General features: G+C 64.2%; 3 protein-coding genes across 3 annotated transcripts; 1 reads left to right on the forward strand and 2 right to left on the reverse strand.

The window, feature by feature from the left end:
- Positions 1-3,971: 3,971 nt before the first annotated feature.
- On the forward strand, positions 3,972-12,959 carry NCAN (neurocan; the record flags this gene model as incomplete). The annotated part of the gene is given in 16 exon segments (XM_079332927.1): positions 3,972-4,044; positions 4,966-5,367; positions 6,214-6,388; positions 6,489-6,492; positions 6,494-6,617; positions 7,328-7,621; positions 7,851-8,691; positions 8,774-9,819; positions 10,174-10,290; positions 10,391-10,504; positions 10,671-10,829; positions 10,933-11,015; positions 11,099-11,243; positions 12,432-12,614; positions 12,713-12,880; positions 12,952-12,959. Coding segments are annotated over 16 exon segments (3,936 nt in total).
- Positions 12,960-14,608: 1,649 nt separating this feature from the next.
- HAPLN4 (hyaluronan and proteoglycan link protein 4) lies at positions 14,609-20,116 on the reverse strand. The gene is given in 8 exon segments (XM_079332931.1): positions 14,609-15,217; positions 15,974-16,276; positions 17,589-17,807; positions 17,810-17,833; positions 17,836-17,949; positions 18,573-18,587; positions 18,590-18,689; positions 19,851-20,116. Coding segments are annotated over 7 exon segments (1,107 nt in total). The 5' UTR covers positions 19,851-20,116; the 3' UTR covers positions 14,609-14,885.
- An 890-nt stretch (positions 20,117-21,006) lies between these two features.
- TM6SF2 (transmembrane 6 superfamily member 2) lies at positions 21,007-27,168 on the reverse strand. The gene is given in 13 exon segments (XM_079332926.1): positions 21,007-21,122; positions 21,125-21,218; positions 22,181-22,252; positions 22,254-22,301; positions 22,378-22,471; positions 23,554-23,555; positions 23,557-23,655; positions 23,751-23,848; positions 23,851-23,874; positions 23,963-24,045; positions 24,982-25,085; positions 26,221-26,318; positions 26,770-27,168. Coding segments are annotated over 13 exon segments (1,254 nt in total). The 5' UTR covers positions 27,098-27,168; the 3' UTR covers positions 21,007-21,012.
- Positions 27,169-27,957: the final 789 nt, after the last annotated feature.

Genomic DNA, 27,957 nt, shown 5'->3' on the forward strand with positions numbered 1-27,957 from the left:
TGCCGTTCCCCCGGTTGGGCTGGGACACCGAGGGGACAGGGACGCGCTCCTTGTCCCCCGAGCCACGTGGCTTTGGGGACGTCACGGTGACACCGCCCTGACTGCGGGGAGACACCCCCGCTGTGAAATGCGGGCCTTGGTGGCCGTGGTGGCCCGGCCACCTCTGTCACCTCGCCACCCCTGTGCCACCTCTGTCACCTCGCCACCCCTGTGCCACCCCCCTCGCCTCGCTGTCACCACCGGGCGCTGCCTGGTGACACCACATTCCCTGGGAATCCCGGCTGGATCCTGCCTGGGATTCGGGATCCATCCCGACCCAATCCTGGTGGCACCGCAGTGTCGCGATGTGCCCATGCCAGCCCAGACTGCCTCAATCCCGGCTGGATCCTACCTGGGATCCAGGATCCCTCCCGAGCGGATCCCGGTGACACCGCGGTGTCGCGATATGCCTGTGCCACCCCGGGTGCCTCAATCCCGAGCGGATCCCGGTGACACCGCGGTGTCGCGATATGCCTGTGCCACCCCAGGTGCCTCAATCCCGAGCGGGTGACACCGCGGTGTCGCGATATGCCTTTGCCACCCCGGGTGCCTCAATCCCGAGCTGATCCCGGTGACACCGCGGTGTCGCGATATGCCTGTGCCACCCCGGGTGCCTCAATCCCGAGCGGATGCCGGTGACACCGCGGTGTCGCGATATGCTCGTGCCACCCCGGGTGCCTCAATCCCGAGCGGGTGACACCGCGGTGTCGCGATATGCTCTTGCCACCCCAGGTGCCTCAATCCCGGCGGGGCTGGGTTGTGGATTCACGGATCGCGAGGAGGGGGGAACGATTCTGTCCCGGGGACACCGCCCGGCTGCGGGGACCTTGCGAGGGGACACCGCCTGTGGGGCTGGCGCTTGTCCTGCCCCGGGGAGAAACTTTTTGCTGGCTCAGCATCTTCCCGGGTGTGGGGTGAGGGGCGGGGGGCACGGACCGGGGTGGGGACAGGAGCGGGGCCTTGGGGACGTGTCCCCTGCGTGTGCCAAGGACAGCGGTGACAGCCCCAGAGGAGCAGAGCTGTGTCCTGTCCCTGCCGCGGGGGGATTTTGGGGACAGCTGAGCTTTCCCAGGTGCGGCCGGCCCGGCTCTTCCCACTTTTCCTGCTGCGGAAGCAAATCCTGCAGGAATGCTGATGTCAGGGATGGCCAGGGCTCAGCCGCGTGACCCCAAAACCCGAACCCCGAGCTCTCACCCCCATGGGGCGAAATCAGGAACCCCCATCCCCATCCCACCCCTCCCGCCCCATCCCTCAAACCCCGGGAAGAGAAACCCAAAGAGCAACTTTTGTGTTTAACATTTAAGGAAATCCCGGCTGTTTGCTCAGCGAGGAGCCGGCTCTGAGTAAATACCCCGAGCAGGATTTCTCCTCCCGGGAGGATTTGTACTCCTCGTGCTCACGCGGCTCCCCGCGGGCTCTCGCTGTCGCCAGCCCGGGGTGGCACCGCGGGTGGGACCCCTGAGTTGTCACCGGATGCTCCGTTGGGTGTCCAGCGAGACGGGAGGAGGAGGATGGAGAAGGGGAAGATCGCAGGAAGGTGGCTGCTGTTCCCCCCACAAATCTCCTTGTTTGCATTTGGATGGGAAAAAACCACCTGGAAGCTGCAGTGGGGACAAAAAGATGGGTGGAGATGGCAAAAAAATCTTTTAAAGATGGGAAAATGCAACAGGATGGTCTGAAAGCTTGGGGGGGGTGTGAGCACAGCCCGGGGCATCGTTGTCCCCTGGTGTTGGGTGTCCTGGATGTCCCCATCCCGCACCAGTGTCCCCATCCCGCACCAGTGTCCCCATCCCGCACCAGTGTCCCCAACCTGTCCCCACTGTCCCCATCCCCAATGTCCCCATCCCACACCCACTGTCCTCATCTCATCCCCACTGTCCCCATCCCACACCCAAGATTCCCATCTTGTCCCAAATGTCCCCATCCCGTCCCCACTGTCCTCATCCTGTCCCCATTGTCGCCAATGTCCCCATCCCCTCCCCACTGTCCCCATCCTCTCCCCACTATCTCCATCCCCACTGTCCCTATCCTGTCCCCAAAGTCCCCATCCCCATTATCCCCATCCCGCACCCACCAAGATCACCACACAGAGCTCCTGGACCCCCCAAAATCAAAATTAACATTTCAGCGGGAGCAGCCGGAACCCGCCGAACCCGAAAGTGCCCAGGAATTTCTCTTTTTCCCTCTGGAGCGGGAAAAAAGGGAAAAGTTTGGAATTTCCCTCACGGAGCATCCCCGGGCAGGGATGAAGGAGCCTCCTTGGAGCAGCCCCGGGGCTGTTTTGGGATTTTCCAGCTCCTGGGGGATGAATTTGGGCAAAAGCACATCCCGCTGCCCATTCCCGACCCCGGGAATTTCCCAGCTCACCTCCCTGTCCCCTCCCAGCAGCCGACTTTGGGGACAGAGCCCCCCGCAGAGCTGGCAAAGCTTTTTTCTTGAGAAGGAATCAGATAAAAAGCGGTTTTGCGTCCCCTAAAAAGGCCCTTTGCCAGCTCGGAACACGGGGGGTCTCCTCTTTTTTCTCGCCGTTTTGCTCTTTCTTTCTATTTTCGTCCCATAAAAGCACAGGAGGGACAGGAGGAGGCAGCAAGGGTTGGAAAATGGAGCAGCAGGGGCGGGGGGATGAGGCAGAGACTCGGTTTGGGGCTCCTGGTGTCCCCCAAAGAACCAGTGGGGTCCCCAAATCTCTGTCAGAGACAGGGGAAAACAGAGAGCAGCGAATTCCAGGATGGATCCATGGAGGGACTCGGGGTTTGGTGCAAGCTCGTGGTGGCATTTTGGGGTTTGGGGGTGTTTGTGGGGTCCCTGCTGACTCTGCTCGGCCAGTTTGGCACCCAAGGCTGGGTGATGGTGATGATGGTGGGCACTGGGTGATGATTTTGGACACTGGTTGATGATTTTGGGCACTGGGTGATGGTTGTGGCGAGCACAGGATGGTGGTGATGGGCACTGGGTGATGATTTTGGACACTAGGTGATTATTTTGGACACTGGGTGATTATTTTGGACACTGGGTGATGGCTGTGACAGGTGATGATTGTGGTGGGAGTCATTTGATGGAACTGGGTTATGATGGTGGGCACTGGGTGATGGTCGTGGTGGGAACTGGGTGATGCTAGTGGGATGTGGGTGATGATTTTGGGCACTGGGTGATGGCTGTGTCCCTTCTGGGTGATGTTTGTGATGGGGACTGGGTGATGATGACAGGAACTGGGTGATGATGGTGGGCACTGGGTGCTGGTTTTGGGCACTGGGTGCTGGTTTTGGGCACTGGGTGATGGTTTTGGGCACTGGGTGCTGATTTTGGGCACTGGGTGCTGATTTTGGGCGCTGGGTGCTGGTTTTGGGCACTGGGTGATGGTTTTGGGCACTGGGTGCTGATTTTGGGCGCTGGGTGCTGGTTTTGGGCACTGGGTGCTGGTTTTGGGCACTGGGTGATGGTTTTGGGCACTGTGTGCTGATTTTGGGCACTGGGTGCTGGTTTTGGGAACTGGGTGATGGTTTTGGGCACTGGGTGATGGTTTTGGGCACTGGGTGACGATGGTGGGCACCAGGCAATGGTTGTGCCACGATGGGTGATGGCTGTGATGGGAGCCAGGTGATGGTGCCAGGCCCTGGGTGACACCTGTGCCAGATTTTGGCTGCTGTGGGAGCCAGGTGACAGTGGCAGGTGCCAGCCAGTGGCTGTGCCCACCCCAGCTGTGCGACCTGCCCACTCCCCACTGATCCCGGGCGCTTTACAGACCCTGCAGCAGAGCAGGAGCGAGCGGGGCGGGGGCTTCATGCCCGGGGGGCTGCGGGACCCCCGCGAGATGGGGGACACGCCATCCTCGGGAATGTCACACCGGGGGAGGGCCGGGAGTGACCCTCAGCCCTCCCTGGGCTCGCCCCGCGGCGATTGCTGTCACCCCGCGCTGTCCCTGCAGGTCAAGGATGCTCCATGTGATGGGGGATGCCGCCTGCTGCCTCCTGCTCGGGCTCTCCCTCCTCCCCATCGCCCTCCTGGGTAAGCGCTGCCCGCCCGCGGCTAATTAGAGGCCGAACAGCAATAAATAATGAACTGAGAGCCGCGAGAAATCGTGACTGGCGATAAAAACCCCAGCAGGGATTAGTGAGGGAGAAACCCCCCCCCCCCAGGCCACCGTGCCCCCCTCCCTCTCTCCATCCCCGCCTTGGGATCGCTGCAGACGAGACCTTAAATCCTTAATCCCGCTGGCGACCCCTCCCCACGGCCCGGCTGAGCCCCCCGGGGGGATTTGCCGTGGCTCTGAGCCGTGTCCCCCTCTGTCCCCCACCCCACGGGGGGTTTTGGCATCGGAACGTGTCCCAGTGGGCCGGGAGGTCGGGGTGAGGTGAGGGTGGGGGATGAAGGTCCCGGGGGGGATTAGTGGCCCCCAGCTGGTCGCTGACCCCACTGGGGGGTCCACGGCGGGTCCGAGACGCGGGGGATTTGCGGCGGCGGCGGCGCTGGGAGCCTGCACAGGCTGGGACGGGATTAGTGCGGGACGAGGAGGAGGAGGAGGAGGAGGAGGGGTGGTGGCCACGGTCCCGCCGCGCTTTGTCCCAGCACGGGGGTGGCTTTTCCGCCGGTGCCACCAGGGTTCGGTGGCATTTTTGGCGAGTGATCCCCCTCTGCGGGCAAGGACCGGCCGTGCTGGTGTCCCCTGGCAGCCGGGTGGCACCCGGAGTGGCAAAGCAGTGGGGACATCCCTGGGGGGGCTGGGCTCGCTCCGAGCTGGGGGGTTCAACCCCAGAGGGGTCAAGGTCGGGGTGCAGCCTCGATTTATCCCAATCCCTCATCCCAGCTCCTGCTCCTCTTGGGGGACTCAGGGCTGTTCAGAACGGAGCCCCCCAAACCCTGTCACTCCCCCAGCCCCCCCGGGCCGTGCCCACCAGCCCCGTGGCAGCCCAGCCGCTCCCCCCGCAGGCTCGCAGGACGAGGGGAAGGTGATCCACATCACCCGGGTGCAGCACCAGGCGCTGCGCGTGGGGCTGGGCGAGCCCGTGACGCTGCCCTGCCTCTTCCTCCTGCACCCCTCGGCATCCCTGGGGCCCAACGAGCCCCCGGAGCCGCCCCGCGTCAAATGGAGCAAGGTGCGCTCGGCCAGCGGCCAGAGGGAGGACTCGCCCATCCTGGTGGCCAAGGACAACGCGGTGAAGGTGGTGAAAGGCTACGAGGGGCGAGTGTCGCTGCCGGGCTATGCCCGGGATCGCTCCAATGCCACGCTGCAGCTGCGGGCGGCCCGCGCCAGCGACGCGGGGCTCTATCGCTGCGAGGTGGTGGCGGGCATCGATGACGAGCAGGATCTGCTGCCGCTGGAGGTGACGGGTGAGCGGGGCAGGGCGGGGGGCGCGGCGGGGGCGCGGCCAGGGGGGCGCTGAGGGCGGCGTGTGGTCACTGGGGACGTGGTAAAGTGGGCGAGTTGGGCGTTCAAGGTGAGCTGTGCGCCCCATTTGTGCCCTGCAGCCCATAAACTCCCTGCACCCCTTGAGAACTGTGCGCCCCATTTCTGAGCTGTGTGCCCCATTTGTGCCCTGCACCCCATTTGTTCTCTGTACCCCATTTGGGTCCTGCACCCCATAAGAGCCGTGCGCCCTAAATGTGAGCTGTACGCCCCATTTATTCCCTGCACCCCATAAATTCCCTGCACCCCATGAGAGCTCTGTGCCCCATGAGAGTTGTGCACCCCATTTGTGCTCTATGCCCTATTTATTCTCTGTACCCCATATGAGTCCTGCACCCCATGAGAGCCGTACACCCAAAATGTGAGCTGTGCACCCCATTTATTCCCTGCACCCCGTAAATTCCCTGCACTCCATGAGACCCGTGCACCCTACACGTGAGCTGTGCACTCCATTTATTCCCTGCGCCCCAATTGTGCCTTGAACCCCAATTATTCTCTTCACCCCATATAAACCGTGAACCCCACACGTGAGCTGTGCACCCCATTTATTCCCTGCACCCCAATTGTGCCTTGAACCCCAATTATTCTCTTCACCCCATATAAACCGTGAACCCCACACGTGAGCTGCGCACCCCATTTATTCCCTGCACCCCATAAATGCCCTGCACCCCATATAAACCGTGAACCCCATTTGTGAGCTGCGCACCCCATTTGTGCCCAGCCCTGCCCCCCTGCCCGCGGTGCCATCTCCCCCCTCCCGTGCCCCCCAGGCGTTGTGTTCCACTACCGTCCCTCGGGCCAGCGCTACGCCCTGAGCTTCCCCGCCGCTCGCCGCGCCTGTCGCGACAACTCCGCCGTCATCGCCTCCCCGCTGCACCTCCAGGCCGCCTTCGAGGATGGCTACGACAACTGCGACGCGGGCTGGCTCAGCGACCAGAGCGTGCGGTGAGCGCGCGGGGCGGGTCACAGCCCCCGGGCCACCCCCGGGCCACCCCCGGGGCCACCCCCGGACACCCCCGGACACCCACCGTGCCCCTCCCGGCAGGTACCCCCATCACCCTGTCCCGGCCCGGCTGCTACGGAGACCGCAACAGCCTCCCCGGCGTGCGCAGCTACGGGCGCAGGGAGCCCGCCGAGCTCTACGACGTCTACTGCTACTCCCGGGAGCTGCGAGGCAAGGGCTGCGTGCCGGGAGGGGCCCAGGGGTGGCTCTTTGTGGTCGTGGTGTGGCCAGGAGCACGGCTGGGTGACCAGGGGTGGCTCTTTGTGACCATGGCGTGGATAGGAACACGGCTGGGTGCCCAGGGATGTCCCTTTGTGCCCTTGGCATGGCCACGAGCACAGATTGGTGCCCTGAGTGGCCCTTTGTGGCCAGAAGAACAGATCAGTGCCCTGTGTGCCCTAAGGCATGGCCAGGAGCACAGATGAGTGCCCAGGGTAACCCTTTGTCCCTAAGGCATGGACAGGAGCACAGATGAGTGCCCAGGGGTGTCCTCTCCCTGGCCATGGCACGGCTGGGTGCCCAGGGATGTCCCTTTGTGCCCACGAGCACAGCTGGGTGCCCAGGGGTGTCCCTCCCTGGCCGTGCCATGTCTGGGTGCCCAGGTGTGTCCTTTTGTGGCCATGGCATGGACAGGAGCACAGCTGGCTGTCCCTCCCTGGCCGTGCCATGTCTGGGTGCACAGGGGTGTCCCCTCCCTGGCCGTGCCATGTCTGGGTGCCCAGGGGTGTCCCTCTCTGGTCCCATCTCCGGTCCAGCCACGGTCCGGCCGCAGGGTGGGGGCCACACGTGGCCACAGCGCTCAGGCCACCAGAACACCCCAAAAACCATTCCGCACCACCACTCCTTATCTCCGTGTCGCCAACACCTCCCCTGTCCCGCAGGGACCGTGTTCTACGCCACGGCTCCGGGTCGCTTCACCTGGCAGGGCGCCCGCCGGCACTGCCGGAGCCGCGGGGCAGCGCTGGCCACCACGGGCCAGCTCTACCTGGCCTGGCGAGAGGGGCTGGACCAGTGCGACCCGGGCTGGCTGGCCGACGGCAGCGTGCGCTACCCCATCCGCCAGCCGCGCAGGAAATGCGGGGGCGAGGCCTCGGGGGTGCGGACCCTCTACCAGTTCCCAAACCGCACCGGTTTCCCCCCCGCCGCCTCCAAATTCGACGCTTATTGCTACAAAGGTGAGGGGGATGCGGCGAGCTCCCCTCCCAGACCCCCCACCCGCTCCCTGCTTCCCTCGGGGATTAGTGGAAAATTGCTGCGGATGAATATTTAATGGAGAATTAATGAGATAAATGAGGAGAGCGGCGCTGGGAGGGGGCTCGGTGCGGGGAGGGGGATGCGAGTGGGGCTGGCGCGATGGGACCCCCACCCTGGGTGCTCTGGGTGCCACCCGTGCTGTCCCCACAGCCGCGGGACACGGCGACACGGAGGAGCCGGTGCCACCCACGCCCGACCCGCCGAGCAGCGACAACGTGCTGGTGGAGCACAGCGAGGAGCTGGGCACATCGGGGGACACCCGCGACATTCCCCGCGACAGCTACGACCTCCTGCCACCTCCGGTGCCCGCGGGGCTGGGGGAGGATGAGGACGAGCAGCTGCGCCCGGCCGGTGGCGAGCCGGTGGCACAGCGAGGTGACCTCCCGGGCACTGCCCTGCCACCGGTGGCTCCAGAGCTGGGGACAGGCGCTGTGACATCGCTGCCACCCACCGCGGCCACCTCGCTGGCCTGGCCTCACCACGAGGAGGTTCTCAACGTGCTGGATGAGGCTCCGGAGAGCTCCCGGTGGGATCCTCCACAAGGAGACCCTCAGGGACCCCCGGCCACCCTCCTGTCACATTCCCAGAGCGCAGCCCTGGAACACAGCTCGTCCTTGTCACCGGCTGGGTTGGGGACTGCCCCCAGCGCCACCCCGGAGACCTCCAGCGCCACCTCGGAGCCCCCCAGCGCCACCTCGGAGACCCCCAGCGCCACCCCGGAGACCCCCAGTGTCCCGAGGAGGAGTTACCCCGGTCTCAACGGGCGCTACTTCCAGCTCCAGCGGCACAGCCTCGACCCCGTGGTGGCAGCTGGGGACACCGCGGTGGCAGCGCCAATTGTCACCCAGGCCCCCGTGCTGGCGCAGGAGGTGAAGGGAGCCGCAGCCAACGCCGTGGAGCTGTGGAGCCTCCCCCGAGCCGGCAGCGGGAGCCCCCGCGAGGGTCCCCTGGCGTCCCCCGAGGCGCTGGAGGAGGAGATGAGCTCCGGTAAGTGACACCAGGCACGGCCGCGGGGACCCGGCGCTGTCACCTCCCGGTGACCCCACGGCGGTGCCATCTCTTGCAGAGCTCAGGGTCACCGCCCCGGTGTCCCTCTCGCCGTCTCCAAAGGATTCGGGGACCCCCGCAGGGACCCTCCCCGTGCCATCCCCGTCCCCCGCCGCCCCCCGTGACACTCCGGGTCACCGGGACATCACCGCGGGTGGCGCTCCCGGCGCTCGCGGGGACTCCCCGAGGCCACCCGCGGATGGCACCGAGGACTTCTCCGGGGACACCCCCTGGCAGGAAGGGGGTGTCTCCGTGCCCCCACTGCCCCCGCTGCCCCCTGCCCCGCTGGTGGCCGAGGGTCCCGAGCTGTCCCCGCAGTCCCTGGGCGATGGCAGCGAGGCCACGGCTGAGGGCGCGCTGGAGAGGCAGAGGAAGGCGGTGACATTCCTGCAGCCCGAGGGTCCCTCCGAGGGACACCCCGCCACCCCCGGCGCCGAGGGGGCTCCTCCCGGGCCCCGCTCCAGCCCCGCGGATCCCCGAGGGGCGGCCGAGCCCAGCCAGGAGCAGCCGGAGGAGTCCGGGGGTGTTGGGAACGGCGCAGCCGAGACCAGCAGCGAAGCAGCCACGTCCCCCCCGGGCTGGGATGTCCCCTCAGCGTCCCCTTCCCCCACGGCCACCGAGGTGGTGCTGTGGGCCAGCACCGAGCGGCCGGAGGAGGTGGCGGTGGCTGAGGAGGGGTCCACAGGCTTCGCTCCCCCAGACCCACAACCCACCCAGCGCTCCGAGCCGGAGCCGGGGGCAGCCGAGCAGCTCCTCCTGTCCCCCCCCAATCCCCGGGAGTCCCCCGCCACCCCCGGGCCCCCAGCTGTCCCCAAACACGAGGATGCGACACCAGCCCCCAGCGAGGAGGACGCCTCCGGAGAGGCCAGGAGGGAAGAGCCCCCCACGCCCCTGGGCTGGTCGCCCCCCAGTGCCCCCCACCCGGAGGGAACAGAGCCCCCAGGGTTCCCGAGCGCGGGGCCGGAGCTGGGGGACGCGGGGGGCTCCCCAGTGCTGGAGACGGACAGCGGCAGCGGGGAGGAGCCGGCGCTGGGCGAGCTGCTGGCCTGGGTGGGCAACGGCAGCGGGCACGGTGAGCGGGGACGGCGACCACGGGGCGAGTGGGAGGGTTTGAGGAGGGGGTTTGGGAGGGGTGGCGGCTTTTATCCAAATTTCTTGACTGGGGGGCGCTGGGATGGTGCGGGAATGGTGAAGGGATGGAGAGGGGATGGCACCGGGGATGACACCGGGAATGGCACCGGGAATGGTGCGGGGATGGACCGGGGATAGTGCGGGGATGGCGAGGGGGTGGTGCGGAGATGACACCGGGGATGGCACCGGGGATGGCACCGGGGATGGCACCGGGGATGGCACCGGGGATGGCACCGGGGATGGCGCGGGTCGCACCGCACCCCCAGCCCGGCTCTCAGCGCCGCTCCGCCCGCAGCGCCGCCGGACCCGTGCCAGAATAACCCGTGCCTGCACGGCGGGACGAGCCGCGCCAACGGCACCGTGTGCGGCTGCAGCTGCACCCCGGGATTCACCGGCGAGAACTGCGAGATCGGTGGGTTCCCGGGGGCACCGGGCGCGCCTGGGGGGTGCCCGTGTCCCCATCCTCGGCTCGGGAGGTGTCGCCGCGCCCGCAACTCCCGCTGTCCCCGCAGACATCGACGATTGCCTGTCCAGCCCGTGCCAGAACGGCGGCACCTGCATCGACGAAATCAATTCCTTCGTGTGCCTCTGCCTGCCCAGCTACGGCGGCAGCCGCTGCGAGAAAGGTGGGGACAGTCCCCAGTGTCCCCCCAGTGTCCCCCCCGTGTCCCCTCGGGGACACTGCCCAGCCGCTGCGGCTTTGGGGAGCTGAAAAGGGACACGAACCCAGCACGGCGCGGCTGAGAGCGACCGGCCCTTTGCTCTGTCGCCACTGTCGCCGTGTCCCCGCAGACACGGAGGGCTGTGACCACAACTGGCACAAGTTCCAGGGCCACTGCTATCGCTACTTCTCTCGCCGCCGCTCCTGGGAGGACGCGGAGCGCGACTGCCGCCGCCGGGCCGGGCACCTCACCAGCATCCACTCGCAGGAGGAGCACGCCTTCATCAATGGTGGGCTGGGGGTCCCCGATCGCCCCTCCCCGGGTGCTCCTCGCCTCCTCCGTGTGAGCTCCTGTGCCCCCTTATGTCCCCTGGTGTCCCCTTGTCCCCGCAGGTTTCGGCCACGAGAACACCTGGATCGGCCTCAATGACCGCATCGTGGAGCAGGACTTCCAGTGGACGGACAACACCGGCTTGGTGAGGGTTTGGGGGGCTCGAGGGGGGGCTCAGGGCGAGGGGAGGGGGCGCGGAGGGTGTCACGGTCCCTGGTGGCCCCGCAGCAATACGAGAACTGGCGGGAGAACCAACCCGACAACTTCTTCGCGGGCGGCGAGGACTGCGTGGTGCTCGTGTCCCACGAGATCGGCAAGTGGAACGACGTGCCCTGCAACTACAACCTGCCCTACATCTGCAAGAAAGGCACAGGTAGCGCCCGCCCGGCGGGCCCGGCCTGGCACGGCCTCATCTCGCGGCCCCCGGCATCCCTGTCCCCATCCCCGGCATCCCTGTCCCCATCCCCGACATCCCTGTTCCCATCCCCTGCATCCCTGTCCCCATCCCCGGCATCCCTGTCCCCATCCCCGATATCCCTGTTCCCATCCCCTGCATCCCTGTCCCCATCCCCGGCATCCCTGTCCCCATCCCCGACATCCCTATCCCCATCCCGGCAACCCTGTCCCCATCACAGAATCCCTGTCCCTATCCCCGGCATCCCTGTCCCCATCCCGGCATCCCTGTCCCCATCACCGCATCCCTGTCCCCATCACAGCATCCCTGTCCCCATCCCCTGCATCCCTGTCCCCATCACAGCATCCCTGTCCCCATCCCCTGCATCCCTGTCCCCATCACAGCATCCCTGTCCCCATCCCCGGCATCCCTGTCCCCATCCCGGCATCCCTGTCCCCATCCCGGCATCCCTGTTCCTATCCCCGGCATCCCTGTCCCCATCACTGCATCCCTGTCCCCATCCCGCACGTCCTGGTGTCCCCATCCCGCAATCCCTGGTGTCCCCATCCCTCACGTCCTGGTGTCCCCATCCCGCAATCCCTGGTGTCCCCATCCCGCAATCCCTGGTGTCCCCATCCCGCAATCCCCGGCATCCCTGTGCCCGTGCCACAATCCCCAGTGTCCCCATGCTGCAGTCCCTGGCATCCCTGTCCCCATCCCGGTGTCCCTGTCCCCACCCCGCAGCCCCCAGACCCCTCCTCATCCCCAGCAAACCTTTCCCAGCCCCTCTCCCAGGCGGAATCCAGCACTTCTCCCCTAAATCTCCATTTTTTCCTCTCTTCATCGTCCTCGATCAATCCCTCCCTCAGCGCTCCGATTTGTTTGATTTGCTCCCATTAAATTCCCATTCCTTACCTCGGGAAGTCCCATTAACCTCCAGCTGCTCCTCCCCTCCCCGCGCGCTAATGACGCCCCAACGAGGCCATTAATTAACCAATTAAGCCCTGGGGACACCTCGCTGCCACCCTGAAGGACAAAAAAAAGCCCCCGGGGGTGAACTGAGGGGAGCTCTGGATGATGTCCCTTGTCCCCTCCCAGTGACTCCCAGTGACTCCCAGTGACTCCCAGTACCAGGGGGGTGACGCAGCTCTGTGTCCCCCCCCTCAGTGCTCTGCGGGCCCCCCCCGGAGGTCCCGAACGCTTTCTCGGTGGGAAAGAAGAAGGAGAAATACAACATCCACTCCAGCGTGCGCTACCAGTGCCACGAGGGCTTCACCCAGCGCCACGTCCCCACCATCAAGTGCCACAGCACCGGCAAGTGGGACCGCCCCAAAATCCTCTGCACAAAACGTTAGTGAGGGACCCGGAAAAGGGTCGGGGTGGGATTTAGGGGGGGGTCAGCACCCGCGACCCCCGTTGCTCGCCCTGCCTTGCCCCCCGTTAGCCAGGCGGTCTCACCGAGCGCGGCGGCACCGGCGGCACCGGCACAGCCACCCGCACCACCAGCACCAGCACCACAAACCGCGCAAGGAGCGGCGAAAACACCGCCAGCACCTCCGGCTGGACTGGATGGAGGAGGGCCACTACTTCTAGAGCCGGGCGAGCACAAAGCGGGGGTGTGGCCCCCTCCTCTCTCACCCCCTGCCCCTCTCCTCGCCCCTCTTTTTTAACCCCTTTTTGGCTTTAGCTCCTTAGGATGCCCGGCCCCGTAGGGAATAGGATCCGGAGGGGGCGGCTGCGTGTGCGTCCCCAGCCCTCCCTGCATGTCCCACGCTCAGCCCCCCGGCCCGGGCTGGAGCCCCCAGCCCCGCACAGGGACCCCCCAAAGCTGGGCTCTGTCCCTGTCCCCAAATCGGGGGTGAATCAGGCAGCACCCCCCATATCCCACCTGGGGCGGCTCCGTTTTTTTTAGCAGCCCCCCCATTTCCCTGCCCCAGCACCCCCGGGGCGTCCCCGCAGCCGGAACGGGGTGGGGTGGGGGGGACACGGTGGCTGCGGGGTCTCTGCCTGTTTTGGGGGTGCTCGGTTTGGTTTCGTCCCCTTTCCGTTCGTTTCGGGTCCCCGTTGGAGTTGGCGTGTGTGTGTGCGTGTGTTCGGCGCTTTCCGATCTCTGCTGTCTGCGACGTGACTGCCGTGTCCCCTCCCCGACCCCCTCCTGACGCCCCCTTCCCATTTCTGACTCTGCCTTTCTGTACTGCTGGACATTTTAATAAATTTTTTTAACAGTTGAGCGACCCCCGCTCCCTTTTCCTGGGGGCCTTGGGACGTGTCCCCTGCCTGACACCGCTCCCAAATCCCCCCCCAGGGCCCCCCGTGCCACATCCGCCACCTGCTCGCCCCCAGCCCAGTGGTCGCGGCGTCCCCCTCAAGATGGGGAGACACCGACGGATTTTTGGGGTGGTTCCTGCCTGAAACATCCTCCATCACCCACCTCCGAGGTTCTGTCACCCACGGTCCCCCTGTCCCCTCCCAGGGCGGTGACACCGCAGCAGATATTTATTTTCACGGGTCATTAAAGGGGATTTACGAGCCCCCTCCGCGAATCCCGCGGTCCCCACCCCCGGGTGGGCTCTGCTGCTGCTGCTCCTTGGATCTGATCCCGATAAATCCCAACCCGGGATATTCCGGGGGTGCCCAGACCGGCACCGAACCCCCCGGAGACGTCCCAAGGACACGGCGGAGCCGCGCTCAGCTCTCCAAAGCGGCCGAAGCTTTTTTATTTTATCTGGGCTGCCAAAGCCTGCGGCCGGTGCCCGGCCGGGGGGCGCAGCGCCCGCCGCCCCCCGCGCCCCCCTCGCTCCGGCCCCGGCCAAGCCAAGCGCGCGGGAGCCAAAACCGGTACCCCCAAAACTCGGTACCCCAAACCCGGTACCCCCAAACCCGGTACCCCCAAATCTTGCTACCCCCAAAGCTTGGTGCCCCCAAAACGTGGTACCCCCAAAACCCGGTGCCCCCAAAGCTTGCCCAGCGCCGCGGGAGGATTTTGGGAAGGGAGGGGGGGGGCTGGGGCACCTTCCAGGAGCGGGGATGGTACTGGGATGATGTGAGGATGAGGATGAGGATAAGGATGAGGAGGATGAGGGTGGGGAAGGGGATGGGGATGAGGATGAGGAACAGGAGATGAGGATGAGGACGAGGACGATGATGGGGATGAGGAGGATGAGGATGAGGAACAGGAGATGATGATGAGGATGAGGACGAGGATGAGGATGAGGAACAGGAGATGAGGATGAGGATGAGGATGAGGATGAGGGACAGGAGATGATGATGAGGATGAGGACGATGACGAGGATGGGGATGAGGACGATGACGAGGATGGGGATGAGGAGGATGAGGAGGATGAGGAGGATGAGGAGGGCGGGGGCCCTGCGGCCCTCCTAGCGCATGCAAACAGCCGCGTCGAGAAGCGAGAGCTGCGAGTAGCGGCAGGACCCAACCCCGCTCCTGCCCGGGCTCACCAACCCCTTCCCCTCCCTCTGCCTCAGTGTCCCCAAACGCCACCGAGCGCCACCAACCCTCTCTGGCCACACTCCGAGCCAGGAGCCGCCCGCAGCTCCCCGCGCAGCGCAGGAGGAGAAAAAAAAATCAACAACCCCCGACCAACCCCGGGGGGTGCTACCCTCACACGCGTTTGGGGAGCCCCCCACCCACCACGGGCGCGGCTCCCCCGGCTTTTTTGAAGCAGTAAACGCCGAAGAGCTTGTACTTCTTGTCGGGGAAGCCGAGGTTGCGCACAGCGGGCTCGCGGCCGCCGCAGCGGGCGCGGGGATTGACGATGGGGTAGCGGATGCTGCCGTCCTCCAGCCAGCCCGCCTCGCAGCGATCCAGCAGCTGGATCTTCCAGGCCGCGTACAGCTGCCCCACCTTGGCCACGGCAGCGCCGTTGTTCTTGCACGCCTGCACCGCCTCCGGGTAGCTCAGCTTGCGGAAGGTTTTCAGGAAATAAACTTTGCCTGGGGAAAAAAAAAAAAAAATAAGGGGGGGGTGGAAGGGGTGAGGGGGTGTTGGAGAATCTCTGGGTCTGTGAGGCGGCGGGGTGGGGTGGGAGGAGGGATCTGGACTCGTTTTTGGGGGGATGGAGGTGATGGATGAAAAGCCTGTGGAGATCATGACGCGTTTTGGGGAGATGGAGGTGATGGAGGGAAGCCCTGTGGAGATCTCAAACATATTATTGGGGTGTGGAGATGATGCATAAAAACCCCGTGGAGCTCATGAACACGTTTTAGGGGCCTGGAGGTGATGTATAAAAACCCTGTGGAGACCCAAATACATTTTGGGGGGCTGGAGGTGAATGGATGAAATCCTGAGGACCCCATGAACACGTTTTTGGGGCTAGAGGTGATGGATAAAAATCCTGTGAAGCTCGTGAACATGTTTTGGGGGGCTGGAGGTGGATGGATGAAAACCCTGTGGAGCTCATGAAGACGTTTGTGGAGATGGAGGTGATGGAGGGAAGCTCTGTGGAGATCTCAAACACATTTTTGGGGGCTGGAGGTGATGGATGAAAATCCTGAGGACCCCATGAACACGTTTTTGGGGCTGTAGAAGAAGGATGGAAGCCCTGTGGAACTCACGAACACTAATTCCCATACCTTTACCTGAGATTTCAAAATCATAATAATTCGGAGGGAGGGGAGAGGATTTACATTCCCCCCATTCCAAACAGAATTTCTTGCCTTTCTCAGCAGACAACCAGCACCCCGCCTCACCGTTGAGGTTGGAGGTGAAGCAGAAAGCATCATAATGCTCGCTCTCCTTGTGCCTGAAGCCGTAATTCCGGACTCCCACGGGCGTGTCCTTGCGGCCGCAGCGCTCCCGGGGCCGGGAGATGGGATACTGCACCGAGCCGTCCTGCAGCCAGCCCGCGTTGCACCAGTCCAGCCCCTCCAGCCACGCCTGGTGCAGCTGATCGTGCGACGCCAGGATCCCGTCCTGCTCCAGGCACGCCTGCTGAGCCTCGTGGAAATTCAGGGTGTAGCGCCCCAAGCGTGGGTGGTACGGGAAAATCACCCCTGGGATGGAGGAGGTGGGGGTGTTTTTTTGGGGGGGTGGGTGAGGTGGTGAGGGTGGGGGGAGAATGGTTTGGGAAATCCTGCTCATGGTCCTTCTGCAAGGGGTTTTGGGAGAGATGGGTTTTGGGATTGCAGGGAGTTCAAGATTCCAGGAGATTCTGCTCTGGGATTTGGGGAAATGGGAGTTCTGGTTGGGAGAATTGCCTGGAAAATCTCTGTGACTTTGTGAGGAGAGCCAGGTTTTGGGAAGCCCAAATTCCAGGAGATTCTGCTCTGGGATTTGGGGAAATGGGAATTCTGGTTGGGAGAATTGCCTGGAAAATCTCTGTGACTTTGTGAGGAGAGGCAGGTTTTGGAAAGCCCAAACTCCAGGAAGTTCTAATCTAGGATTTGGAAAATGGGAATTCTGGTTGGGAGAATTGCCTGGAAAATCTCTGTGACTGTGAGGAGAGCCAGGTTTTGGGAAGCCCAAATTCCAGGAGATTCTGCTCTGGGATTTGGGGAAATGGGAGTTCTGGTTGGGAGAATTGCCTGGAAAAATCTCTGTGACTTGTGAGGAGAGCCAGGTTTTGGGAAGCCCAAATTCCAGGAGATTCTGCTCTGGGAATTTGGGAAAATGGGAATTCTGGTTGGGAGAATTGCCTGGAAAATCTCTGTGACTTTGTGAGGAGAGCCAGGTTTTGGGAAGCCCAAACTCCAGGAAGTTCTAATCTAGGATTTGGGAAAATGGGAATTCTGCATGTTGGGAGAACTGCCTGAGGATTTCTCTCATTATACTTCTTCAAGGAGTTTTGGGAGAGACGGGTTTTGGCATTGAAGGGAACTCCAAATTATAGGAAATTCTGCTCAGGGATTTGGGGAAATGGGAGTTATGGCTGGGAGAATTGCCTGGAAAGTCTCTTTGGTTTTGGAGAGCCAAATTTTGGGAACCCCAAACTCCAGGAGATTCTGCTCAGGGATTTGGGGAAATGGGAGTTCTGGTTGGGAGAATTGCCTGGAAAATCTGTTTGATTTTGTAAGGAGAGCCAGACTTTGGGAACCCCAAACTCCAGGAGATTCTGCTCAGGGATTTGGGGAAATGAAAGTTCTGTGTGGGAAATCACCTGGAACTTCCAAAACTACATCCTCACGCCTCTAAAAAGCCGTTTTTTCCCCCTTTGCCACCTCTTGAACCCCTAAAAAAAACCATCCCCCCCTCTCCCACTTCCACGAGCCACCACCATAAACCCTCCCATCAACAAAAACCAACCAAAACCCCATAACCACCCCCTGAAAATCCCAGGAATGCCACCCGGGGAACATCCCGAGCCACCTTCCAGGTCCAGTTTGACCACTCCGGTGTCATCCTCGAGCTCGTTGGTCACCTCGCACTCGTAGCGCCCGTAGTCCTGCAGGGTGACATTGCGGATGATGAGGGAGGCGTCGCCCGCCCCGTCCTCCTGCAGCGCCGTGCGGCCCCGGTAGGAACCGAACGCCCTCCGGGCTTTGCCCAGAGCCACGAACACGTCCACGAAAGTCATGGGCTCGGTCACTTGGTCCACTTGAGGCGGATCTCGCGGGGTCGTGCGCGGAAATGTCGTAGTGGTAGCGGCAGGGCAGGATGATGGTGCCGCCGCGGTGGGTCACCACCTTGCCCGGAGCTGTCTGCACCACCACGGCACCGCTGTCACCCTCTGAGGGACACGGGGACACTCAGGGGCTGCCGCCACCCCGGGGATGGCACAGTCCGAAGTGGTAAAGCAGGATGTGGGAGTAGCTTTTTGGGTTGAGTTCTCCTCTTTTGAGGGTGAAGGAGGATGGGGATGTGGAAGGAATTTCCTTTTTCTAGGGGTAAAGCGGGATGGGGGTGCGGGAACATGTTTGGGTTGAGTTCCCCTTTTTGGGGGTAAAGGAGGATGGGGATGTGGGGTCACACTTTGGGGACAATTTTCCTATTTTGGGGGCAAGGCAGGATGGGGATATGGGAGGAACTTCCCTCTTTGAGGAACAAAGCAGGATGGGGATGTGAGGACACTTTTGGGGGGAATTCCTCTCTTTTAGGGACAAGGGAAGATGAGGATGTGAGGACACACTTGGGCTGCAATTCCCTTTTTTTTTATTTTGCAGGACTTTGCAAACCCTAAAAGGAGAGTTTGGGATAACCCCAGGACTGTTCCCACAGGGCAGGGGGGACACGGAGGGCACATCAGAGCCCTGGCCCGTGCTGGGATGGCCACTAAACCCCAAAACGGCTGCAGACGGTTCCCCCAACCCCAAACCCACCCCAAACCCACCCCAGGACCCCGACCCCACTCACCCATCACATGAACACCTTCTTCCTGCCGCGGGCATTGGGCAGCGCCCCGGTGGCGAGCAGGGTGGCGAGCAGCAGCAGCGCCGCGGGGCCGGTGGCCCAGGGGATTTGGGGACGCATCTGGATGGGGGGGGGGAACAGCAGCACCCTCAGCACCCCCAGAAATCCCCCCACGGCTGAGGGGAGCCCCCAGGAGTGACGCTGGTGCCCAGCCCATGGGTGCCGGCAGCCACTGGCACCCACCCCGTGCCCAAACGGGGGTCGGGCAGGGTTGGGGCGGTCGCTGGTCGCCCCCCCCGGCCCCACAGGGACCCCACAGGGACCCCCCCAGCCCCACAGGGACCCCCAACCCCGGCTCTGAACCCGGCCAGCCCCGCTGGCTCCCAGGAGGGATGAATATTTCATGGCAGCCGCGCCGCTTCGGATCTCCTGAGTTATTTATGGCACCTCTGGAAACTGAACCGATGGGCACGGAGAGGGCAGAGGAGACCCCCGAGATCCCCCCCTCGGCCTCGACCCCTCCCCAAGGACAGCGCGTGGAGGAGCCTCCCGCTCTTGGGGGGAGCCCCGAGCTCTTGGGGTGCCCCAAATGCGAGCCTGGCTGTGGATGGGGGGGGCAGGGGGAGGGACAGCCCCTCTCGGTGCTCCCGGTGCCGAGTCCGGGGGCTCGGGGTCCGCTCGAGGGGCACAAAAAGAGGGGCAGACCCCCCCGGGGGTCCCGGTGTCCGATCCGCGGCAGGGGGAGGTCGGGCAAAAACCCCCCCCCCGGTGGTCCCGGTAGCCGGTCAGCACGGCAGGAACGGGTCAGACCCTCCCGGTGCCAAACCCGGGGGCAGGGGGCGGTGGGCAACCCCCCCCGGTGGTCCCGGTGCCAAACCCGGGCTGAGAGCGAGCGGGGCAGCCCCGGTGCCCGGACCGCGGGCAGAAAGAACGGGACACCCCCCTCACGGGGGGTCCCGGTGCCCGGTGGGGGAAGAAGCCCCTCGGGGCATCCCGGTGTCTCCTGCGGGGGCAGAAGGAGCGGGGCAGCCCCGCGGGGTCCCGGTGCCGGTGTCGGTGCCGGTGGCGGCGCTCGGCGGCCGCGGGCCCGGTGCGGTGTTGCAGTGCGGGGACACTGCGGCGGCAGCCCCGGGGCTGCGGGACTCCGGTGTCCGGGCGGGGACAGCGAGGCGGGAGCCCCGTTCCCGTCACCGCTCCGCAGGGAGCGACCCCCGCCCGCCGCGTCCCTCCCGGTACCGAGGGTCCCGTCCGAAGGAGCGGCGGCCGCAGCCCCGCACTCACCGTGTGCCCGGTGCCGGGCCCGCGGGAGCGCGATGGTGCCGCGGTTCCTCCACCGGTACCGCCCCCGGTACCTCCCCCGGTACGCCCTCGGTACCGCCGGTGGCGGCTCGCGCAGGGGGCGACACCGGGAGCTCGGCCCGGCCCCGCTGCTCGCCAAGGTCACGGGCGCGCCCGGTGCTCCCCGGAGCCCCCCCGGCACTGCCGGGACCCCCGGGCCGGGCTGCGGAGGGGCACGAGGAGCAGCGCCCGGTTAAATCCCCGCCGCGGGCACCGCAAGGGCGGCTGTGCCCAACCATCCCCCTCCCACCCCAAAACCCCGGTACCACCCCCAAAACCTCACACCCACCCCCCTGAGCCCACCCGCACCCTCTGCCCACCCGCGGCCACCCCGGCACCCGCAGGGACCCCCGGCCCAGCCGCCCCCAGCCCCCCGAAAGGCGCGGGGGTGCTGCGGGTCCAACCCCGGTGTCCCCGCCGGGCGCGGGGGGACCTCGCTGGGCGCGGCTGGACTCGGGCTCGGAGCGAACCTCGGCTCCTTTATTTGGTGGCTGTGCCCACCCCGGAGCCCCCCCCCAGCCCGGTCTGGGGCACCGGGACGGGACCGGGACCCCCGGGACCCCCGGGATCCGCCGGGCGGGACCGCGGCTCCTGCGTCCCCCGGCAGCGACACGAGGGCAGGGCTGGGACTGCAGCGATGTCCCCGCGGACACTCCCGGGGTCCCCACGGCTTTTGGGGGAGCGGAGCATCACTGGGGACACCTCTGGAATCACATCTGGGACACTTCTGAAGACACCCCTGGGGTCACTTTTGGGGAACACCTTTGGGGACATGTCTGGGGTTACCTCTGGAGTCACCCTGGGGACGCTCGTGTCTTCATGGGGACATCTCTGGGATCACCTTTTGGAAACCCCTGGGGACACCTCTGGGGACATCCAGTGCTCAGAGAGGGGCGAGAGGCACCAGGGAGGGATTCCCCGGGTTGGGGACAGAAATCCCAGGGACGGGGACAACAGCCGGAGGTGGGGACAGGCAGCACCCGAGGGGTGGCGACAACACCCCCAGAGTGGGGACAGCAACCCAGGGATGGGGACAAACATCCCTGGGGGTGGGGACAGGAAGCCCCGGGGTGGGGACACCGATGCAGGGACACAGCAGGACACGTCACTGGTACTTTTTGGCGCGGGCCAGGCCCGGGTTGGCGGGGGGGAGGAAAAAGGCGGGGAGCGCAGGCCAGCGCAGCGCCAGCAGCTGCGGGCCCAGCGCGTACAGGAGGTGGAGAGGAGGAAACTCCACAGGACCTCGTCGGGGGTCTGGTACGGGAACGGGGTGCGGGAGTGCAGCGAGGAGCCCAGGTGGGCGAACTGAGCCTGGGAAAAGGGGTGGGGGCGTGAGAGGGGAGCGGCCCCAAAAGGTGCGAGACACCCATCCCTAAAAGATGCAAAACCCCGGTCCTAAAAGGTGCAAAAACCCGGTCCTAAAAGATGCAAAAACCCGGTCCTAACAGGTGCAAAACCCCGGTCCTAAAAGGAGCAAAACCCCGGTCCTAAAAGGTGAAAAACCCCGGTCCTAAAAGGTGCAAAACTCCGGCCCTAAAAGGTGAAAAACTCCGGCCCTAAAAGGTGCAAAACTCCGGCCCTAAAAGGTGAAAAACTCCGGCCCTAAAAGGTGCAAAACCCCGGTCCTAAAAGATGCAGAATCCCGGTTCTAAAAGGTGAAAAACCCCGGCACTAAAAGGTGAAAAACCCCGGTCCTAAAAGATGCAGAATCCCGGTCCTAAAAGGTGAAAAACCCCGGTCCTAAAAGGTGCAGAATCCCGGCCATAAAATGTGCAATTTCTGTCCCACTAAATCCCGGACTCTGCCCAAATCCACCGAGGCCAAAGCAATTATCTGCAGCCGAGCTGCTCCATTTGCACAGCGGCTGCGACTCTGCTCCCAAAAACGGGATTTACTCCCAAAACTGGGATTTGCACCTCAAAATCGGGATTTACACTCCTAAACCGGGATTAAACCCCCAAACTGGGATTTGCACCCCAAAACTGGGATTTACACCCCCCAATCGGGATCTCCCCCCCTCCCCCCCTTTGAGATTTTTTCCCCCCAGGTCCCGGTATTTGTTCCCCCCAAAAATCCAGGATTTCGGAACCAGCCAGTTGGGTTTTCCCCCCCAAATCCCGGAATTTCGCGGGGCTGCCGCGTTGGGATTTCAAACCCAAATCCCGGGATTTCGGGGCTGCCCACTTGAGGTTTTTTTCCCCCATGAATCCCAGGATTTCAGAGCCACCCGGTGTTTGGTTTTTTTCCCCCGAAATCCCAGGATTTTCCCCCACCTGCGCCACGGCTCCGGCGACCACCAGGCTCCAGTCGGGCAACCAGGAGCAGCCGGGCACGGCCAGCGCGTAGAATGGCGAGCAGGAGGAAGGGCAGCAGGTAGAACAGGTAGATCAGCATCTGAGGGGAACAGCTTGTCACACCTGGTGGCCCTGGTGCTCCGGGGGGGGGGGGATCCGGGCCCCCTCCCTCTCACCTGCACTTTGGGGTAGCCCACGGGGTCGCGCAGGTACGGCTCGTGCAGGTAGGTGTAGTCAAAGCAGGAATCGGCCGGGCAGTCCAGCACCAACCTGGGGAGGGGGGCAGAGGTGGGCGAGGGGGAGGGGACCCTGCCCGGGACCCCCGGGATCCTTCTCGGGATTCCCGGGACCCTCTTCGGGACCACCGGGATCCTCCTGGAACCACCAGGACCTTCCTCGAGACCACCGGGATCCTCCTCGGGATTCCCGGGACCACCGAGATCCTCCCCGGGACCACCGGGACCCTCCTCGAGACCCCCGGGATCCTCCTGGAAATACCAGGACCCTCCTCGGGACCACCGGGATCCTCCTCGAGACCACCGGGATCCTCCTCGGGATTCCCGGGACCACCGGGATCCTCCTCGAGACCACCGGGATCCTCCTCGGGATTCCCGGGACCACCGAGATCCTCCTCGGGACCACCGAGATCCTCCCTGGGACCACCGGGATCCTCCTCAGGATTCCCGGGACCACCGGGACCCTCCTCGAGACCACCGGGATCCTCCTCGAGACCACCGGGATCCTCCTCAGGATTCCCGGGACCCTCTCCGGGACCCCGAGATCTTCCTCAGGACCGCTGGGACCCTGCCTGGGACCCCCGAGATCCTACTCAGGACCGTCGGGACCCTCCCGGGACCTCCCAGGACGTTCCAGGACCACCCGACCCCCTCCAGGAACCCCTATAAAGCCTCTCCAAGAGCCCCCCTGAGACGCTCCAGGACCCCTTCGAACCCTCTAGGACCCCCCGAACCCATCCAAGAGCCCCCCGAGACCCCCCAGGATCCCCAAAGGCCCCTCCAGCATCATCCCGACCCACTCTAGGACCCCCCGAGAACCCTCAGGAGCCCCCCAAAACCTCTCAAAGAGTCCCCCAAGACCCCCTAGGGACTTCCCCAGAACCCCATCCAGGACCCTTCCGAACCGTCCAGATCCCCTCGAACCCCTCCAGGACCCTTCGAGACCCCCCAGATTTACCCCTGAACCCCTCTAGGACTCCCCCAGAACCTTCCAAAAGTCCGCAAGGCCACTGCAGGACACCCCGAGACCCTCCAGGATCCTTCCAGACCCCCCAAATTCCCCCTCGAGCCCCTCCAGAACCCCCCCAAACCCCTCCAGCCCCCCCATCTCTCCACATCTCCCCTGAAGAAGGTGAAGGCAGCGGTGAGGATGAGGATGAGGATGAGGAGCATGTCCCGAGGCCGCTGGTACAGAGGTTGCTCTGCTCCTCCTGCGATCTGCCACAGGAAAATCGGGATTTTGGGGAGGGGGTTTTGGATCAGAGGATGCAAAATAAATAAAATAAATAAAATAAACCATTCCTTGGCCTCACCTTGTCGGGGCTGACACTCGGCAGCGCCCGCGGCTGCCGGAAGAGCCGGAGGCCGGTCCAGGTGAGGAGGAGGAGGTAGGGCAGGTTGAGGAGGAAGCCGGGCTCAGCTCGGAGCTGTATTTGCCTGCGGGACAGAGCGGGGTGGGCACGGAGCCCCCTCCCCATCCTCCTCCTCCTCCTCGGGGGTCCGCAGCCCCCTCCCCACTCCGTACCGATCAGATTGCCCAGCAGGAAAACCACGGCGCTCATCAGCATCGAGCCCAGCCAGAACAGACCCAGCCCGCGGTAATTCTTCCTGCGGGGACAGCGGGAGACCCCTCCTCAAAATCTGGGGTTTGTCATCTCCCACCCCGGGAGACCCCTCCTCAAAATTTGGGATTTGTTAGCCCCATCCCGGGAGACACCTCCTCAAAATTTGGGATTTGTTAGTCCCATCCAGGGAGACCCCCACCTCAAAATTTGGAATTTGTCAGCCCCATCCCACGAGACCCCGCCTCAAAATTTGGGATTTGTCAGCCCCAATCCCACGAGACCCCGCCTCAAAATTTGGGGTTTTTTGCCACTTACTGAGAGCCCTCTCTTCAAAATTCGGGATTTTCCTCCCACCACGGGAGACCCCTCCTCAAAATTTGGGATTTTTAGCCTCTTGCTGGGAGCCCTCGCCTCAAAATTAGGGATTTGTCACCCAGTGGAAGATCCCGCCTCAAAATTCGGGAATTTTTTCCAGCCTCCTCTCCCCCCTTGGACTATCGGCAGCCCCCTCCTCAAAATTAGGGATTTTTCGCCCACCCCGGGAGACCAATCCTCAAAATTTTGGATTTTTCACCCACCAGGAGCCCCCTGAGCCTGTCCGGGATCACTCCTGAGCCCCCGCCTCAAAATTCGGGATTTTTCATCCCCACCGGGAGCTCCGCCTCAAAATTCGGCATTTTCCAGCCCCCCCTGAGCCCCCTCCTCAAAATTTGGGATTCTCCCAACCCCTGAGCCCCCTCCCCAAGAAATTCTGGATTTTCGAGTCCCCTCCTCAGAAAATTTGGGATTTTCCAGCCCCCCTGAGCCCCCTCCTCAAAATTTGGGATTCTCCCAACCCCTGAGACCCCTCCCCAAGAAATTCGGGATTTTTAAGTCCCTTCCTCAGGAAATTCGGGATTTTCGAGCCCCCTCCTCAGGATATTCGGGATCCCCCCGTCCCCCTCGCCCCCTCCTCAGGAGTTGGGGTCCCCCCGCCCACCTGTGCCCCACGGCGCCGGCCAGTCCCAGGCACAGCCCGTAGTGCACGGAGCCGTCCCAGTAGCAGGTGAGGAGCCCGTGAGCCGTGCGCAGGTGGGGGTCACCCTGCGGGGACATGGGGACAGCGGGGGTGGGGACACCGGGAGGGGACAGCGGGGGGATACCGGGAATGGGGGCACCGGGAGGGGACAGCGGGGGGATACCGGGAATGGGGGCACCGGGAGGGGACAGCGGGAGTGGGGACACCGGGAGGGGACAACGGGGGGATACCGGGAATGGGAGCACCGGGAGGGGACAGCGGGGGTGGGGACACCGGGAGGGGACAACGGGGGGATACCGGGAATGGGGGCACCGGGAGGGGAAAACGGCGGGATACCGGGAATGGGAGCACCGGGAGGGGACAGCGGGGGGATACCGGGAATGGGGGCACCGGGAGGAGAAAACGGGGGGATACCGGGAATGGGAGCACAGGGAGGGGACAGCGGGAAGTGGGACACGGGAGGGGACAACGGGGGGATACCGGGAATGGGAGCACCGGGAGGGGACAGCGGGGGGATACCGGGAATGGGAGCACCGGGAAGAGACACCGGGAGTGGGGACACCGGGAGGGGACAACGGGGGGATACCGGGAATGGGAGCACCGGGAAGGGAAAACGGGGGGATACCGGGAATGGGAGCACAGGGAGGGGACAGCGGGAGTGGGGACACCGGGAGGGGAAAACGGGGGGATACCGGGAATGGGAGCACCGGGAAGGGACACCGGGAGGGGACACCGGGAGGGGACAGCGGGGGGATACCGGGAATGGGAGCACCGGGAAGGGACACTGGGAATGGAGACACCGGGAGGTGACAGCCGGTCACACCAGAGGGACACCGGGAGGACACCGGGGGAATACCGGGAATGGGGTCACCGGGAGTGGACACGGGGAATGGAGGCACCGGGAAGGGACACCGGGAATGGGGGCACCGGGAGGGGACAGCCGGTCACACCGGGAAGGGACACCGAGGGTGGGGACATTGGGGGGACATCGGGAAGGGACTCTGGGGGTGGGGACACCGGGAGGGGACAGCCGGTCACACCGGGAGGAGAAACACTGGGGTTGGGGACACCGGGAATGGGGACATCGGGAGAGGGGACACCGGGTCACACCCAGAGGAGACACCGGGTCCAACCAGGAGGGGACACCGGGGGTCACGCCGGGTGACAGCGGGGGTCCGGGGTGCGGGGCAGGGCTGGCACCTCCCGCACGTAGAGCTCCATGAAGCCCGAGATGATCCCATCCTCCTCCAGCGCGATGATCAAATCCACGGCCGACACGAAGGAGAACACCACGAACACTGCGGGGAGCCGGGGGGCTCCGTGCGGGGTCCCCCAAAACCCCAAACCCCAAATCCCTGCTCTGGGCAGGGTCTGCACATCCCCAAAATCCCAAATCCCTCAAATCCCTGCTCTGTGCAGGGTCTGCACATCCCCAAAATCCCAAACCCCAAATCCCTGCTCCACGTGGAGTCCCCCAAAATCCCAAACCCCAAATCTCTGCTCTGGGCAGGGTCTGCACATCCCCAAAATCCCAAATCCCTCAAATCCCTGCTCTGTGCAGGGTCTGCACATCCCCCAAATTCCAAATCCCTGCTCTGCGCAAATACCACATCTCCTCCCCAGATCCCAAATCCCTGCTCTGTGCAGATCCCACAAATTCCTCTCAGATCCCACATCCCGGATCCCAAATCCCAGATCCCAAACCCCAAATCTCAGATCCCAAAGCCCAGACCCCGCCCGGGGTCTCACCGCAGAACAGCGGGTCCTGGACGAGGCCGGCGCCGCCGGTGAGGATGAGGAAGGACACGAGGCCGATGAGCACCAGGATCGCTGCCAGGGCCAGGCCGGGGGAGCCGCTGTGGGGTCGGGGACGCTCCAGCACCGGCACGGCCCCGAAAAAACCCGGCACATTCCCAGAAAACCCCGACTGCCGCCCATGGGCCGGGATCTCCCGAATTCCCGGGATTTGGGCTCTCTCCAGGGTTGAGATCACCCGAATTCCCGAGATTTGGGCTCTCCCCAGGGTCGGGATCACCCGAATTCCCGGGATTTGGGCTCTCCCCAGGGTCGGGATCATCCGAATTCCCGGGATTTGGGCTCTCTCCAGGGTCGGGATCACCCGAATTCCCGCGATTTGGGCTCTCTGGGAGAGGTTTTGTGGGATCTGAACTTCCAGAGGGGATTTAAATCCAGCGGGAAAACTCCACCTGCAACCACCTTCCCATAGGAACACCTGGACTGAGATCCATGTCCCGGGACGAATTCCCCGGTCCAGGATAGCCGCAGTCCCTGTCCCGGGATGGATTCCCGGATCCGGGATAGCCCCAGTCCCTGTCCCGGGATGGATTCCCCGGTCCAGGATAGCCGCAGTCCCTGTCCTGGGATGGATTCCCCGGTCCAGGATAGCCGCAGTCCCTGTCCCGGGATGGATTCCCGGTTTTGGGACAGATTCAACCCCTGTCCCGGGATGGATTCCCAGATCCAGGACAAGCCCTGTCCCCCGGCTGGGACGCAGCTGCCGGGTCCGGGCGGGTCCCTGAGGATGTGACACCGATTCCAGTGGGATCGCTCCCGTCCCAGCCCGATCCCACTCCCGGAGCTGCGGGGCCGCTCCCAAACCCCTCCCTCGGGCTGGACCCCACTCCTCACTCCCCTTTTCCATTCCCTATTCCCCATTTCCACTCCCAGGGGTCCTTCCCTATTCCCATTCCTCATTTCCCGTTCTCCACTCCCCATTCTGCGTTCCCCACTCTCCATTCCCCGTTCTCTGCTCCCCATTCTCGGGGATCTCTCCCTGTCCCCATTTCTCCGTTCCCGGGGGTCTCTCCCTGTCCCCATTTCCCCGTTCCCGGGGGTCTCTCCCGGTCCCGAGGGTCCCTCCCTATCCCCTTTCTCCATTCCCCATTCCCGGGGGTCTCTCCCTGTCCCCATTTCCCC

This window comes from Erithacus rubecula (genome assembly GCF_903797595.1).
Source record: "Erithacus rubecula genome assembly, contig: scaffold_629_arrow_ctg1, whole genome shotgun sequence".
Lineage (NCBI taxonomy): Eukaryota > Metazoa > Chordata > Aves > Passeriformes > Muscicapidae > Erithacus > Erithacus rubecula.